Consider the following 17176-nt stretch of genomic DNA (forward strand, 5'->3'; position numbering starts at 1 on the left):
AACATGGCGATATGGTCACCTTACTTAGCCGAGTCATGGGACTCCCTAAGTCCAACTACTTTGAAGAATGGATGTTCTATTTTACAGAACAGGTCTTTGCCGGAAAGTCTAAGTTTGACTGGGCTCAGATCATAAGTGATAACATCCATGCTCAGCTGATTGAGCTTGAGACAAAGAAGTATTTCACCATGACCTCCTATTTGGTCTATATGTTCGCAAAGAACCAGCCACTGCCAGGATTAATAATGAAAGGTGAGATCGGGAATGGGCCTGGTCAGGTAAAGGTTTATGATTGCTACCCGCAGCTGCACTACCAGGATATAGCTCAAAGGGAAAAGAGCAGCCCGGCTTACGCAGTTGGACAGTACGAACGTGTCAACGACGCCTTCACAATGCGCCTAGTCAGGCTAATGCAGGGAGGGTTACACATAAGGCTCTCGGAGCAAGCTACCATTTTAGTGCAGAGGTATGGGGCCTGGTTTATTCAGTTCCCAAGATTCTCCTACATCCGAATTGCTGGCTTCGAAGGTGCCCCCCTTCGACTTCCGCGGTACCCAACCGATAAAGTAGTCCTCATGGAAGTGGCAAGGCAATCACGCCCTGCCGGCATATTATTACGAGAAAGCAAGCAGGCTGGATTCGCATTTCCAATGATCATAGGCAACCATGATGTCCAATTGAGAACTCCCACCCTAGCAGAAGAGTCCCTTGCAGAGCTAGCCTCTTATGGCCTACAGGAACATTTCCCAAGAAAATGTTTTGATCATGACAATTTGGCAAAGAGAGCTTACGGTAGGCGCTACAGAGCAAAGGAGTCAATTGAAGATTACTGGAAAAATTGCTCCGATGACTACGAAGTCAGGCGACGGGAATATTCTAGATTGAGTGTGCAGCAAATGCGACTCTTTGAGTACCGTCGGGTCCCGGATCAGCTCACAGACTCGGGGAATTGTCTCCAAGTCCGGGAATTCGAAGCAGTGAGGCATCTCTTGCCAGGCGTTGATTGGTCTCAAGACCCAATCACGGATTTCGAAGCAGTCATGACAGCCCCGGCAAGATACACAGATCAATGGTTACAACACCAGATCGAGAGGCTAGTCCATGAAGGGGTCCAGTTTACTTACCATCTGATGGGCAATTTCGACTCTCAGTCTTCCGAAGATGAAAGGACATCAGCTGAAAAACCAGAGAAAAGGAAGAAAACTAAGGCTTGCAGAGGGACTCGGACGTCCAAGAGAACAAGGAGGGAGAAGATTCCCATAAGAAGGCCAGAGACCGCTTCATCTTCAGACCCCAGTTCGCCCGATGGTGCCATAGATTTGGATTGCATACCTGCTCCGCCTTCCCAGAGCGACATAGAGGCATTCCAAGCCAATGATCCTCCTGCTCCAGATATGCCGGACACCGAGCAAAAGGGCCCCAATTCGACCAAGCCGGGTGACCAGATAGAGGAAGGAGAAATCCCATCCACCCAGGGGATCGACGTGCATGAACCTACCCAGCAGAGCCGCCATGAATTACTACTCCTCCATGCAGCCAAGGACGACTCAACTGTCGAAGGGGAACAAAGAACAGACGAGATCCATGAGCTCGAGGGAACCAAGGAGCCACCATCACAGGAAGATATCAGACAATTATTCAGTGAGATAGGGGAGAACTCAGATGCAAACAAAGAGCTTCCTCCTTCTTCCACCCCTCCGATGGCGGGACAGCTGTTAATTTGTGATCAGCCAGTTGAAAGTATGGGAGCACAAGGTGCTAACTTAACCCTATCCTCAACCCAGACGGTGCCTCAAGAGTGGCTGATCGCCAGAGCTCAGCGTAGGGCCGCCACCAAGGCGCCCATCGACCTTGAAGACATCTTCTCACGAATGGATCAAACAAAAGTAAAAGGGAAGAAGAAACCGAGAACATACTCTAAGATAACCAAGGATGGGCAAAGGAACCGCACTCTTCATATTGCTACCCCGCCCGTAAACAAGCTAGCAGATCAAATAACCCTTGCAGATTATAGCATTACGACTGTCCCCATCGGACGAGCTACAAAAGAGCAAGAAAAGGAGGAATTTAAGGACTCGGTGCAAAACATACTCAGACAGCTCGAGGAAATCACGGCTGAAAAGGACATGTATCGAGCCCGTGCTGAACAAGCCGAGGGATACATCGATAAGCTCCTACGGCCACTACACAACCCCTCTGAATCCCATATTCCCCCAATGGCATTGGCGCAGAGGACCACAACTGAATTTGAAGGAATCCGGGATACCGCAAAGGCCGTTAAGGAATGGGTGCAAGACATCAAGAAAAGGGGAGAACAGATCCTCAAAGAAGTAAAGGAAATGGCTCTCCATCGAGAGCTCACTCTCGTCAGGTTGTTGGAAGTAAAGAGAGAATCCCTTCACATGCATGAAGTAGCGGCCTCTACCCTTCCCCTCCTAAGAGCTCTTTTCTGGACACATACACAAATTCCCACACTGCCTGACATCTTGAGTCCCCATAGCATCAGTGTTCTCAAGGAATGGTATTGGACCGTCACCATGAAGAACGATGCCCAGGAAATTATTGACAAAGAAAATGACGCGTGTGAGGCGATTCTGGGGAACATGCAAGAACTAGGCAAGACCATCCTCCGATCAATGGTTTCGGGGTGGATAAATGACCTGTCCGACAGTGTAATCCGGCCGGATTGGGAGGGAAGATTGGGAGCAGATAAGGCTTCTTATTCCATTGAAGACTTAAGTTTTGCTGGTCAGTTCCATTCAGACATATTATGCTTCGAGCGTAATCGCTCCAGCTGGAAGGACGGTTTAAGGCACGTGGACCAGTATCTCGAAGGCATGCAATACAAAATTCGCCACCCTCCCATGCCCCCTTTTAATCCCCTCTTCCAATTATGCATCAAGTTTCAGGAATATGTCCGCGAGGAACGAGCAGCAGGTCGTGATTTATGGCGAGAATACCTGCATGGCGAAGACCAGTTTCTGCAAAAGGAATGTGAAACCAGAATAGAGAAAGCAGTTTCTCAAAAATGCTTTTTTCCCCCCAAGTCTTAAAAAGTGCACTTTTGTCCCAAAAGGGTGACAGTTGACTTTTGGTCAACATATTGTAAAGTTTTTTGTGCACCTCCCCTTTTTGGATTATTTCAAAGTTGTAATTATCCTTTGGTAGTTATTGCTCCTTTTGAGTAATTGTAGATATTTATCTCCCTATTTATGAGTGTGGGTCCCTCCTTTTGTAAGGATGAATCTGGGCCACTTGTTTAGATTAGATCTTGGCCATTCATCCATTTTTGGAAACCTATTTAAGGGGACTGGTTTTCCTTCATTTAGGAGGAAGTTCTTGAATTGTTGCGAAAGCTTTGAAGAAATTTTGCAGGAATTAATACAATGGATTGAAATTACCTTCAAATTTCCTTGTGAGTGCATGGTCTCCTTCTTCATTTAAATTAGAAAGCTTTTAATTATGTCTGTTCATTTTATACAGCAGTTCTTACCAAGCATCTGATAGAATCTCCACAGTCCATACCATTAGAGGATAGCTGATTGCTTTTTTTCCTTTCTGCATGGTTAATCTGGGCTATTTTATGATTCAGTTCGATTATCAAAAGTACACGTATCATGAATATAGAAGTTCTAATATTGTATTTGGTAATATGAAAATCTGGTTTCTCCTTTGAAGATTGCACTAAGTTTATGCAAACATTGTGTCTGAATGACTGATGATGCTTAACCTGGTTTCCTGGAGGTGTCTGTCTGCTTGGGTAAATCTGTTGTCCTAGTTAATATTTACTGTTCTCTCTCGCTACCCTTCCTTTCTTTCCTCCCAATTTTATCCTTTTTTTAGAAATCCAGTCTTGCTAAGTCAGCTTCAAATAAATCAACATCACCTGAAAGAAAACCAAAAGAGGTCCCTGGGAATTCGCATATGAAATTACCAATCAAACGTAAGCCCCCTTGTGTTTCCAGCATAAACACATCAAGCCACTGAGAGATCCCGCAGTCAAGACCTGACAAAAGAAACCTTGAGGTAGTCTCCTTTGATCAAACTTAGAAAAACAGCATTAGAGACTTCCTTATCTCAAGAGAGAGTAGGATAATCAGTCGGCTATTCTATTCTGCGTTGGCCGTATGGAGTTTGCAGCAATGCGATTTCAGACACGTCAACAAGGCAGCACAGAGGTGTTTTGAGCATTTCAAGCAGGTGATGTCTTCATGTCCAGTTCTAGCTCTACCAGACTTCACGAAGCCTTTTGAGCTTCATTGTGATGCATCAGGTGATGGGATTGGAGCAGTATTGATGCAGGAGAAGCACCCCCATTGCTTTTGAGAGTAGGAAGCTCCGAGGTGTGGAGAGGAGCTATTCTATTTATGATCGTGAGATGTTGGGCATCATGCATGCTTTGGCCAAATTCCAATCCTACTTGGTTGGAGGGAAGTTTGTGATCAAGAGGGATCACAACAGCATAAAGTATTTCATGAGCCGGCGAGACTTGAATGACAGGTAGCAGAAGTGGGTCAATAAATTGCAGGCTTATGACTTTGACATTGAGTTTGTCAAAGGGAAGAAGAATGTAGTAGCTGATGCCTTATCCAGAAGACGTCACATTTGTGCTCTTGCAGAGATTACAGGAGATTGGAGGGATAAGATTATAGCAGAGTATGTCGGATATACTTGGGCTTCTGGTTTGATTTCAGGTACTATACAGGATGATCGCTATGAGGTGATAGATGGATTGATTAGATTTCAGGACAGGGTTTACTTGATTCCGTCATCACAATTGAGAGAAGCGATACTTAGGGCATTTCATGATGCACCTACAGCTGGGCATCCAGGGGTCTTCAAGACCTACAGGCAGATCCGAGAGCGGTTCTCATGGAGAGGGCTCAAGGATGATGTTCAGAGGTATGTCAGGGAGTGTGTAGTTTGTCAGCAGAATAAGGGAGAGCACACGTTCCCTACAGGTTTACTACAGCCCTTGCCCATTCTGGACAGGAAATGGGAAAGTATTTCAATGGACTTTATCACTGGGTTACCACGAGTGCAAGGGAGAGATTGCATCTATGTGGTGGTAGACCGCTTAATGAAGTTCGCTCACTTCTTTGCTATTCCGTCCACTTACATAGTAGCACAGGTGGCAGATCTTTTCTTTAGAGAGATATTCAGGTTACATGGGCTGCCTAGATTCATTGTCAGTGATCGAGATAGTAAATTTATGAGTATTTTTTGGCAAGAGTTGTTTAGGTTGTGTGGCACAGATCTTACACCCAGCACTAGTTATCATCCGCAGACAGATGGGCAGACAGAGATTGTGAATAAATGGGTGGAGGGATATTTGACGAACTATGTGACTACACAGCAGAGGGCTTGGGTTAGATGGTTGCATATGGGAGATTACTGTTACAATACTACATATCATATGTCCATCAGGATGACACCCTTCATGGTACTTTATGGTTATGAAGCACCAAGCTTCATGGATGTGGTTTTGGGAGACAGCAGGGTGCCCAAAGCCAAAGACTTATTGCAGGATAGTCAGGATATCCTGAGAGCGCTCAAGGAGAACATACAACAGGCTCAGAATCAGCAGAAGTTGTATGTTGATCAGCACAGGGTAGAATGCAGTTTTGAGGTAGGGGATATGGTGTACTTGAGGCTACAGCCATATAGGCAGTCATCGCTCAAGAGGAGCGGAGCAGAGAAGCTGAAGCTTAGATTTTATGGTCCTACAGGGTGATTCGCAGAGTGGGCGAAGTCGCCTATGAGCTTGAGCTTCCAGAGGGCAGTTGAGTACACAATGTATTTCATGTGTCTAGGCTTAAGAAAGTTATTGGTCAGAGTGTAGTACCTTCTGCAGATTTACCCCCTTTGGATGAGGAGGGGAAGCTCGTGTTAGTACCTGAGGCTATTCTGGACACCAGAGAGAGGAAACAAAGAAACAGGATAGTGATGGAGTATTTGGTCAGATGGAGAGACCTACCGGAGGAAGATGCTACATGGGAGAATGAGTAGGTGATATAGCAGGCTGGACTGAGATTGCTTGAGGACAAGCAATTTCAAGGGGGGTGGATTGTAATGTCCCCACTTTAGCAGTTCACCAAGCATATGTGCGTTAGCCTAGCTCTACATGGTCCCGAGGGCTAACGAAAGCTTTAAAGGGATCCTGGAGTGTTTTGGCCTAGTCATTTCCAGTTCAGGCCAAAACGGAGTTGATTTACTTAGTTTCAGGCATACTTACTATTTTTAGTAAGTCAACAGGACACAACGGAGGCTAGTTTTGGTGATTGGATTCGATACTCCTTGGCGAGAGCTTTCCAACGAGTTATCAGTCGCGCTATTTGGAGTCCGATTGCTAGTATATTTTAATGCCTGAAGTGTTATTAAAGTGACATTTAATTTAATTGTAAAATATTAAAGTGTTACTTTAATATTTATTTTATGGGGATGTCTGCAAATCAAAGGGGCATCCAAGGGAGACATAAGTGAATATGTTAATATGTTTTATATTGCACATGGTTTATCCCACATTGCTTAAGTGAGTTGGGTCGACCCTTGGAGAAAGAATAAAAGGAAGCTTTTGTAGCTTCATTCAGCATGTTGAATTTGAGAAGAAATTGATGTGTGAGTTGCAGATCCATTCTTGGCATTAGAGGACGTCTATCCTCTCGTGTGACATTCTAGACGTTATTCCCTTGGGGTTTGGCCTTCGGAATCCATTGCTTTCAGCTTCGTTAATAGCCAGATTGGGTGCATTCTGGGTGCATTTCCAGCTACAGGCAGCAACACTATTTGGGTGCATTTTTAGCTACAGGCCGCAACACTATTCACGTGGGTACTATTCACGTGGCACTATTCACATGACACTATTCACGTGGCACTATTCACGTGACACTATTCACACAGCACTATTCATGTCATTGTAGCAGCAAGATTGGAAAGATTTGATGGAGCATTATGTCAAAATTGCTGGAGTATTTAGTGAGTTGAAAAATCTGCTATGTATTTGATTAATTCTGAAAATAATATCATATCAGCAGTAGTTTAATTTCCAGTTTGCATATTGTTGTAGTTTCATTCTTGTTCATATTCTGTGATTTCAATTCCATGTAAAACAACCCAACATTTCATTTCCGGAGCCATAAGGGAATTTAAAACATTAAACGAAGAAATAAGGAGTTGGATGCAAACTGTTTGATAAAATTCCTAGTAGCAGTTGGTATGGTTTTTGGTGGTTGAATTTCCCAGCTGGGGCGTGATTGTTTCAGCTTGATGCCACCATTACAACAGGTACACTTTACGCTGGAAGTGGTGAAGGCTTTCATTCAGCCATAGCTGGTGTTCTTGGTTTGTGTTCATCATCTACCCTTCAGTTGGCGTCATTATTAGATGTAAGCACATCCCCAGTGCGTAGGGAATAATCTGGATATTATAAATCAGAAATCTGCTTGATACGATTTGTATCAATTCTGATTTAATTGAATGTTCATACTTGTTTCAGCTTCCTTCCTTATTTGTTGTTCTTTATTCATTACTTGCTTATATATTCAAAAATTACAAAAAGAAACCAAACATTCTGCAACTTCTCTCTATTATGTAAGACCATCAGCAAAATCATAGGAAAAATATAGTTTATTATTTTAAAAATTACAGTGGATCAGCAAGGGGATCCATCAGGGATCTTTCAGTGTTATCAGAGCCTACATCCTGCCAGCCTGTAGGGTTTATGAGAAATTGTCACATCTGGGTACTGGATAAAAAGTTTTGATAATTCATTCCAGCATCTGGGTATTTGATAAAAGGTTTTGAGAATTCATATCAGCAACTGGGTAGTTGTCAGCCTACACATTTATGCTTACAGTTGACAGCTGGTAAGACAATACATTGGCCAAAGTCCCAAAATTGTTGAGAACAAACTTTATTTCGACCTTCGGGATCCGTTGGGATATCAGTTTAGTTATAGGGAAATACCATGGCTAGAACTAAAATTGGGCACTCAAAAGTTTCATCTTCTCCAACACGTAAAAGTAGGATGCCTCCTGCCAAGAGATTTAATGATAAAGTTATGAGCAGCTATCATCAATATTGTTCTCTTCCTAAGATGATACGTGAGCTCCTTTCTTTCACACAATTTATGGGTGTACCCAGAGCAGATGAAGATAACTTGGTAGCTACAAGTTCAGATCAGTGGCAAAGAAGGAAAGAAGAATCAAGGGTGCAGGAATCAGGAATGGACAGAGAACTTTCATTTAGGGGTAATATACCTCTACATAAGAATGGTTTGGTGCCCTCAAGTTCCGATGAGTGGGACAAGAATTTATGTGATGGTTTTGTTAGACATATGGATTCAACTCAAGGAGACATTAGGACAACTTTGGATAATGAATTGTCCTCACCTTCCGTGTAGGGGATTTCCCAAGAGGCAACTGATTTAGAGGTTAGCAATTCTAATTTTCATGACAGCAGTGAGGTACCTTTGCATCAACTTGAGGTATCAATGTCTACACTTGTACAAGATGGTGCCAATGGGCTGTCACATGAAGGTATTCAAAATTCGGGTATCAATGATGCTTTGAATGTTGAGAACTCATATCATGATGATTCTGATTTTATAGATCAGACCTTAGAATCCAGCCCAGTATGTTCTCTTAGTAGCACTGGACCCCAGGATCGTGAGCCAGTGGGTTGTGCGGACACATGGGATGCAAAAGAGAGTGATGACAGTGCATTTTCCGTAGTATCATCATTGATGGATGTGGTGTTCTCAGAGGCACAGAGCAGCAATACTTTGGATGAGGTTGTATCCATGGCCGAGTGCATACACGATGTTGACTACAGAGAGGTACAGGATACAGATACAACTTCTTTCCACAATGTAGATTTTGAGTTTGTATAGTTACAAGAGAGACAACATTCTCGGACTCCTCATCACCTGATTGGACAACTCAAGGTTGATGATAGGAGTATAGACACAGTTATTGAGCATTTCAATGTCGCTCGCCAATTGTTGGCTACACATAGTTGGAGCACCCTCATGATTGATGAGCAAGGCAGTAGTGATTTTTCCTTATCAGAGTTTCATGCTCTTTATGGAGCCATTGGGATACTGAAGCATGAGTATTTACAGTTAGTGGCTGACCAAGATTATCTCCTTCAGAGGGATTTTATTAGTTATGGTGCTTTGTTGAGGGAAGAGGAGGAAGTTGATATCCTCTCTCAGGAGCTTGAGGCGACTGTTGTTGCATGGGAGGATACCCAGTTGTCCCTTCAGGAAGCGAACTCCAGATTGGAGGAGCTTTCTGATAGATTGAGAGTGGCACAGACATCATCGGCGACAGATAAAGTACAGTGTTCTACTGTGACACTACGAGATTCACCAGAGAGTTGTGATTTGACTCACGATATTACTCCATCATTGTTTTCACAGGCGACTAGCAGTTTGTCAGCTGGTTGGGAGTATGATACTCCTGTTGACTTGTTTCCTGCTCTGGAAAGCAAATCTTCTTTTACACCTCTTACAGCTGACGAGGGAAACCAGTATGTTTCACCGCAGAGCCACAGTGCTCAATTGAGGTGTATTTTGGATTTTGGATCTCAGACATATGAGTTGTCTTCAGATTCATGGTTTGAGAGCAGTGGGAGTGATGATGAGTTTGATGGACAAGATTATGACACAGAGCCATTGAGTGAGCCTACAAGAGTCCATTTAGATTACCTCGCGAGGAGTGCACTTCATTTCTCTTTTAGTCCGATTGTAGATGATTGGATGGCTTGCAGATGTGAGTTGGTTCGGGACTTATACTATCAGTGTTGCGATAGTGCTCTTCCATCTTCAGAGGATAGAGTTATTGATTGTAGGCACCTAATCGAGCAGTTTGGGATGGATTGTTTGCGGGATCAGCAAACAATCAACCGTTATGATGAGCAGCGACCGTCAGAGTTTTTCATCTCCTTGACATGAAGACTTCATCCAGGATCATGGGGGAAGGATGATGCATGGATTAGCAGGTGTGTTGTTGTGGATGGTTATCACAGGTGTGAGAGTTTAACAGTGGCTGTAGAGAGACACGGTATCGAGGATGCCTCTTACTATCATTGTCTCTTCATGACAGATGGATGTGGATTTAGTTTTATTTGGGATCGAGGTGTTGATTCATTTGATACAGCATCTTATAGGGATTATAGTATGTTGCTCCAGATATTAAGATTATATGGCACTTATATCAGAGGAGAGCAGCAGGAGCAGTTTATGTCCTACCGGTGGTTTGTGTGGGATCATGGTATAGACATGTGTAGTACCTTTCTTTCGTGGATCCTACATGGGTTGCTTCACTTCAGATGTATAGATGTAGTCGTGGGTGTACAATGGTTGTTGACACTTGGACGGTATCTTCGGAATTTCACGAGGATGGAGCTAGAGTTTACCCACTATCCATCTCAGTTTATCGAGCAGAGTGAGACGATAGTTGATCCACAGGTTGATTGTCATTAGATAGCTGACATGGATGAGTTATGTGATGTTACTCCTAGTGAGTACTTTGAACCAGTTGATGTGGCAGTTTCACCTGATTCTCTAGACAGTGTCATTGTTTCATTAATGGTTGGTGATTACATATTTTTAGATGCCAGCCTGGACAGTGATGATTTTAGTCAGTATTATGTATTGTCTAGTGAGTTGGCATTAGATCTTCTTGCATATTAGCAGCAGTGTGTGGTAGTTGTGTGTCATTTGTGTCAGATGGGGTCAGATCACAGAGGGTCTTCCATGGATTGGCATTCATTGGATATTATGACGGATGTTATGCATGTTGGTGATCACAGACACACTAGTGATCTTGGCATTTAGGGATATTTGATCTATGGAGATGATATAGTTTTCCATTGCTCACTTGAGGTATTCAGCGGGAGCTATGCTTCACTCTGAGACCCAGGTAGTGTTGATTTGACAGCACAGGTGCTTCAGCGTTTTGAGGAGTCATTCCAGACCGGGGTATTACATGTTGCTTATATCAGAGATGAGCAGCAGTTACATGCAATGATTTGTTTACGTCTTATTTGATATGGTGGAGTATTGGTGTTTCAGTTCCTTGTGGGCAAGCAACTCTGCGAGGGGAGGATTGTCATGTCCCCTTTCTAGAGTGGACATCAGAGACGGAGGAGTTGGCCTATCATTGGAGTCTCGTAGGCTAGTAGAGGTTGATTGGGACTCATTCAGTGCATATAGTGGCTGGATTTTGGCTTTACACGCAGTTTGGAGCTAGTTTGGAGCAGTTCCTAGATTTTAGGGGATATCCCTAAATTTTAGGAGGTCGTGACAGTTGCCACTCGTTAGGTTATTCATGACCTTTCAGATGGTTTCAGTTTCACGAGATTTGGGTGTGTTTCCTAGTTTCTAGGAGCATCCCTAGATTTTAGGGATGAGACTGCCAGTTGATCCATGATTTCCGACATCAGTCACAGACAGGTGACAGGTTCAGGTTCAGGCTTTTGGTGTGTTTCGAGCTTTCTGTAGCTATTTGGGTTATATTTTTAATATATTTAAATATTTCCTAAGTTAGCGTTTTAATATTTTAAATAAGGCTATGTCTATAGCCATTTCGGGTAATAAGGGGTTTTTGGCTTCATTTGGATTCGTATGCCCATGTGTTATAGCTCGTTGGAAAGGTTTTGAACTTTTCAAAATGATTTCACTTGCCAGGGTCCTTTTGGCGCTTGGAGTTATTTTATATTGAAAAAGTGGTGTTTTTTCTATACTTGGGCGCCCAATATTAGGAAATATGACTTTATATTAAAGCGCACTTTTCATATATCTTTATGGTTCGATTTGGAAGGAAAGAAATATAAGGAGAAGGAAACCTAATTTCTCATTATCTTTTACATATTGAAAACTTGTTTGGTGCGATATTGCTCTGGTAGAGCAATTTTTCAATCTGGGACGCAAACCCCATGATTGGTACTGGCTGGGACGTAGCCCTCAGCTATTGATTGGCAGTGGATTCTTTTGGCATTGGCATTATTGGTCAGAGTGTATGCACTATTCCTTGTGGAGATTCAGATTGCTTGGTGAGGGTTTTAGCAGGGTGATTGAATTTCCCAGCGGGGGCGTGATTGTTTCAGCTTGATGCCACCATTACAGAAGGTACACTTTACGCTGGAAGTGGTGAAGACTTTCATTCAGCCATAGCTGGTGTTCTTGGTTTTTGTTCATCATCTACCCTTCAGTTGGCGCCATTATTGGATGTAAGCACATCCCCAGTGCGTAGGGAATAATCTGGATATTATAAATCAGAAATTTGCGTGGTACGATTTGTATCAATTCTGATTTAATTGAATGTTCTTACTTGTTTCAGCTTCCTTCCTTATTTGTTGTTCTTTATTTATTACTTGCTTATATATTCAAAAAATACAAAAAGAAACCAAACATTCTGCAACTTCTCTCTATTCTGTAAGACCATCAGCAAAATCACAGGAAAAATATAGTTTATTATTTTAAAAATTACAGCGGATCAGCAAGGGGATCCATCAGGGATCTTTCAGAAAAGTGAAGTCAATACAGGAATCCAAATAGTGAGGAAAACCAGATATTTTGAAGAACTGATTTCTACAGCCAAATCTCCTTCTGTTTGAAATTATAAAGGAATTAGTGATGAGTGATATAGCCTGTGACGTGATGAAGATCAACGAGTGGTATAGCCTGCACCAATCTGGGATGCCAAGTAGAATGTACGAGTATCAAGATAATGATATAATTAGATGTCTAGATGAGAAGCTTTCGGTGTATTTCCATATTTCATAGAAATATGGCAAGACATTTCTGATCATGAAATTACATATTCAGAATTTCAGTCCAACATTAACATACGTATATTCAACATATCTTAACATAAAAAATAGAGGATAGCACAAATAAAGATTCTTTTTAGTAGCTTCAATTCCAGTTTGGAAAATGGAAAAAATTAAAATGATAGAGAGAAAGATTACGTGAAGCCTTTAATATCGAAGATTATAGAAAACCTAATTTTTATTGAAGGTTGTCATTGTAAGCTATGACACTAGAACATTTATTTTATGGAAATTATTTCCATAAAGAAGCAATGATGGCAGAAAACTCTGCATAGTCAAATCAACCTTTTGAATTAGTATGGTATTGCTATTCATATTGTTTCTTTCATTTACCTTTAAGTGATAATCATTACACCTACAAAAAAATCCACAAGGCTTGTGTCTTCGTGAATATTTCTAGTCTATTTTGTCTTGTATGCATGATTAAAGAAAACCAGAAATAATTTTCTTCAATGCAAATTAAACAACTATTGAACTATAGGAAGATTCAAAATACCTGTAAAATGCGATCAAATGCTGCTGGCAGTGGACTGATATTGGAATTGTCCTCGTCAAACCACACACGTCAAATGTTAGACTTTATACAATTTCCATTAACGACTAAGGTTACAATACCATTTTAAAAATGTCCTATAATAGTAAGTCCATAAACTTATTCCATGTGAAAAAGAATTCGTCCTTTAATTATGCCTTTCTGATCAGTGAATACAACTTTCATAAGCAACTAATCTAGTTGCTGCTTTTGTAGCTAGAGGATGCTCTTTTTAAAGAAATGGATCATCATAGTAATTATTTACTGCCAATAAGCGAACTTAAAAGTCACAACATACAATTTGCATGCAAACAAATAACATAATTTTAAAGAAAACACATTGAATAGAAAATGAACTTGAAACTAAAATCACTCTTATTCATGATTGTCAGGTTTAAATCAAGTGCTGAAATAATTAATATTTCTACCTCATAAAACTACACCCTATGAATTATAGAACTAATATCCACATAAAAGATTCATCTAATAGCATATAACAAACACCTTAAATCCTTTGTCTTGAATAAATCTGATTTGGAAGTCTCTTGTAGGATTATAACTTCACATATACATATATTATCCCATAAAATTCCCCACGTGCATTGTATAGGGTCATGACTCACAACATCGCACAGAGAATAATGAAAATAGAATATACTATATGGATTTTACTATTGATATCACATATGCTAAGCAAATCCTAACTATGATGGAAGCAAATAGAATCTTGATCTGTACTGGCAATCCATATCCAATCCATCTATATGGATTTCTCTGCAAATGGGTGCAATGGTTGAGGAACAACCACCCCCACTACGAACACCTCTTCCTTATGAGAAATACCAATATTGTTATTCCTAACATAATTCACAATTTCACTGCACAATCTCACATGGCAATTGCTAATGATCATAAGCTATTTCCCCCATCATAATGCGAAATGGAATTCTTCATGTAATTTTGAATCCACCATTTTGAACCCTATTCAAATTTCAAGTAGTTTTCCATATCAATGTTTTCAACCTTTACAAAAGTTGAAAAACCCATACTTGAAAAACTCTTCGAAAACTGTTGGAAGCATGAGCTTGTATGGTTGTCATTGATGTCAAACTTGGTTATCCGGATGGATATTGATCCGGATATGCTTTGTTAGACCTTGGTTATATAGATAGAGTTTGGTTTGGATACTCTTTTGGTGTTGGTTGTGACAACCTATATTTAGGGTGGTTTGGAAAGCTTTTGGTGCCCTCTGGATATGTTGTTAATTGCATTGCGGTTTAGTGGATCATGTTCTTTTGGTCTGGATATGTGCTGGAAGATGTTTTCAGGTGATTATTTGGGTCTCACTTTGGCTTGTGGAGATCCACATGGACTATTTTGCATCGGAAGTGATTATGTGGCCAACCGGTTGATTATATCTAAACGTTATACTTTGTCACGTCTTTTGGGATATGTGTTAGCGTATGTAGTTTGTCAGATTGTTCATGGGATGATGTATTATGATATGTTTTGGTTCCCTCTTTCTCTTGGAGTGGACCGATCTAAGTGTTTTTGGTTCGGGTGGCTTATTTTGTCTTGGCCGACCCTTGTTTAAGATTTCAATGTTGTATCTCATATATAAGATGTGCGAAAGGATGAATTGAGCGTGGATGAGAAGTGAATAGTGTGAGAAGTGTATGCGAATTATTTGCAAGCAGATTTGAGTTTGCGGTGATGTGAAAGACAATTTAGGAAGAGCTTTGAAGCTGATATATTCTGTCAGACAAAGTGTTGTGATAGTGGAGATTGTCAGAGATGTTTGCCATATAATTGGTCACTTGATTATTGTTCGAGGACAATTTCATGATTAGGAGAATCTTTCTCAATTTCAGTTCAGCTATTTCATTCATTGTTGATTGACAGTGAATCTTTCAGTAGCAGTTTGTATCTTATCCTAAAGAAGTGTTCTTCAGTTGCACAAGTCCTTTGTATCTTGCCTAAGGTTGTGTGCCTAAGTTCTGCAAGTCCTTCACGTGTTGGTGCTCCTTGGCTATAAGCCTAAAATGTTGTAAACATTGTTATTATATTGTTAGTTAAATTCTCACCGTGGTTTTTCCCTATTTGGGTTTTCCACATATATTTGGTGTTCATGTGTTTTTGTTTGATGTGTTGATGATTAAAGTGCTGATATTGAATAAGATTATTAATAATTGCTTTTAAAGTTCCGAACTGATTCACCCCTCCTCTTAGTCTTGCTGGTTATTCAACAATTGGTATCAGAGCGAGGTTCCTTTGTGGAAAGCTTAACCGCTTGAGGTAGATCTAAAGATGGCGCATGACCTTCATGTTAAATCTCTGATGTTTGATGGAACTACAACTATTGGAAGGAAAGAATGGAATCATATTTGGAAGCATTGCAGAATGAAATCTGGGAGATTATCTAGACTGGCTATCAACGACCTCCTAATGGACCATCAACTCCGGATGAGATTAAGGCTCAAGAAACAAATGCAAAGGATAGAACAATTTTGATCAGCTGTCTCAGTGATGAAGTTTTTGGCAAAGTCAAAGGAATGAAGGAAGCTAAGCGAATTTGGAACAAGTTGAGCTATGCATATGAAGGTGATCCGAAGACACAACAAGCAAGCCTCTTGAACCTGAAGCAGAAGTTTGAAGGTTTTAGAATGGCTAATGATGAAAGTGTTGAAAGTTACATACATAGAGTAAATGATGCAGTGGAGGCTGTACGAGCTGTTGGTGGAATGCTTGAAAAAATTGATGTTATCAAAAAGATCCTATTTGCTTTGACAAAACCCTATAAACCAAAGAAGTGTGCAATTGAAGAATGTCACGATCTAAACAACTACACAATTGATTAGCTTATTGGTAAATTGTCTGCCTACGAGATTGGTGAAATGGAAGATATAAAGTCCTATCGAAGAGAAGCCGCATTTAATGTTTCAAGGATATCAGGAGATGAATCGAAAACCAGCAAGAACCTGGATGAGATTGAAGCAAACTTTGTAAGAAGGCTGAAGTGAGGAACTGGGAAGTACAAAGGTAAGTTACCCTTGAAATGTTTTAATTGTGGAAGAATTGGTCATCATGCTTCAAAATGTACATATAAAGAAGATTATAGAAAGTCAGAGGATGATGAAAAGAAAAGTAGGTTAAGAAGAAATGACTTTAAGAGAAGAATTGATGATAAAGGGAAAAAGTGTTTGTATTCTGCCGAAGTATACTCATTTGAAGAAGAAGATGCTAAAGACTCGAATCAAGAATCCCTATTTCTGGCAATTGAAGAGAAGTATCAAGAATGTATCGGAAGATCAGAAGAGAAGACTACACTGCATGCTAAAGTTGAACCTAGATCAAGGATCATTGATTCCGGATATTCAAATCACATGACTGGAGACAGAGACAAGTGTATTAACTTGAAGAAGTATGATGGTGGATCTATAAAATTTGCAGGAGAGGAAGCTGCACCGATCTGTAGGATAGGAAGTATCTCTATTGATGGTAAGTATAAAACTGATGGTGTTTATTATGTAGAAGGATTGAGACAGTCTATTGAGTGTTAGTCAGATTTGCAATAGAGGTTATGAAGTTGTATTCGTGGAAACTGGATGTATGATTAGAAGAGGTAAAACTGAAAAGTTGGTACCAGAATGAATCTAGACAAGTGGAAATGTTCACTACATAAAGGACAAAAGTGGAAACACATGCTATCTGAGTTAGAGTAATGAATGTTGGTTATGGCACAAGGGAATGAGACATGCTAACTTTAACATGATAAAGATCAATAACTATAAAGCAATGAGAGATTTA

At 40.8% G+C, this 17176-nt stretch overlaps 1 protein-coding gene across 2 annotated transcripts in view; it reads right to left on the minus strand.

Annotated features, from left to right (window-relative positions):
- Nucleotides 1-17176, minus strand: part of LOC131037446 (uncharacterized) — a 242703-nt gene that overhangs the window by 23426 nt on the left and 202101 nt on the right. For both annotated transcript variants that reach the window (XM_057969589.2, XM_057969594.2), the window contains one exon: nt 13334-13367. In XM_057969589.2, coding sequence (XP_057825572.2) covers nt 13334-13367 — 34 coding nt within the window. The remainder of the gene's footprint in view (nt 1-13333; nt 13368-17176) is intronic.

This window comes from Cryptomeria japonica, chromosome 6 (assembly GCF_030272615.1).
Source record: "Cryptomeria japonica chromosome 6, Sugi_1.0, whole genome shotgun sequence".
In the NCBI taxonomy this organism is placed as follows: domain Eukaryota; kingdom Viridiplantae; phylum Streptophyta; class Pinopsida; order Cupressales; family Cupressaceae; genus Cryptomeria; species Cryptomeria japonica.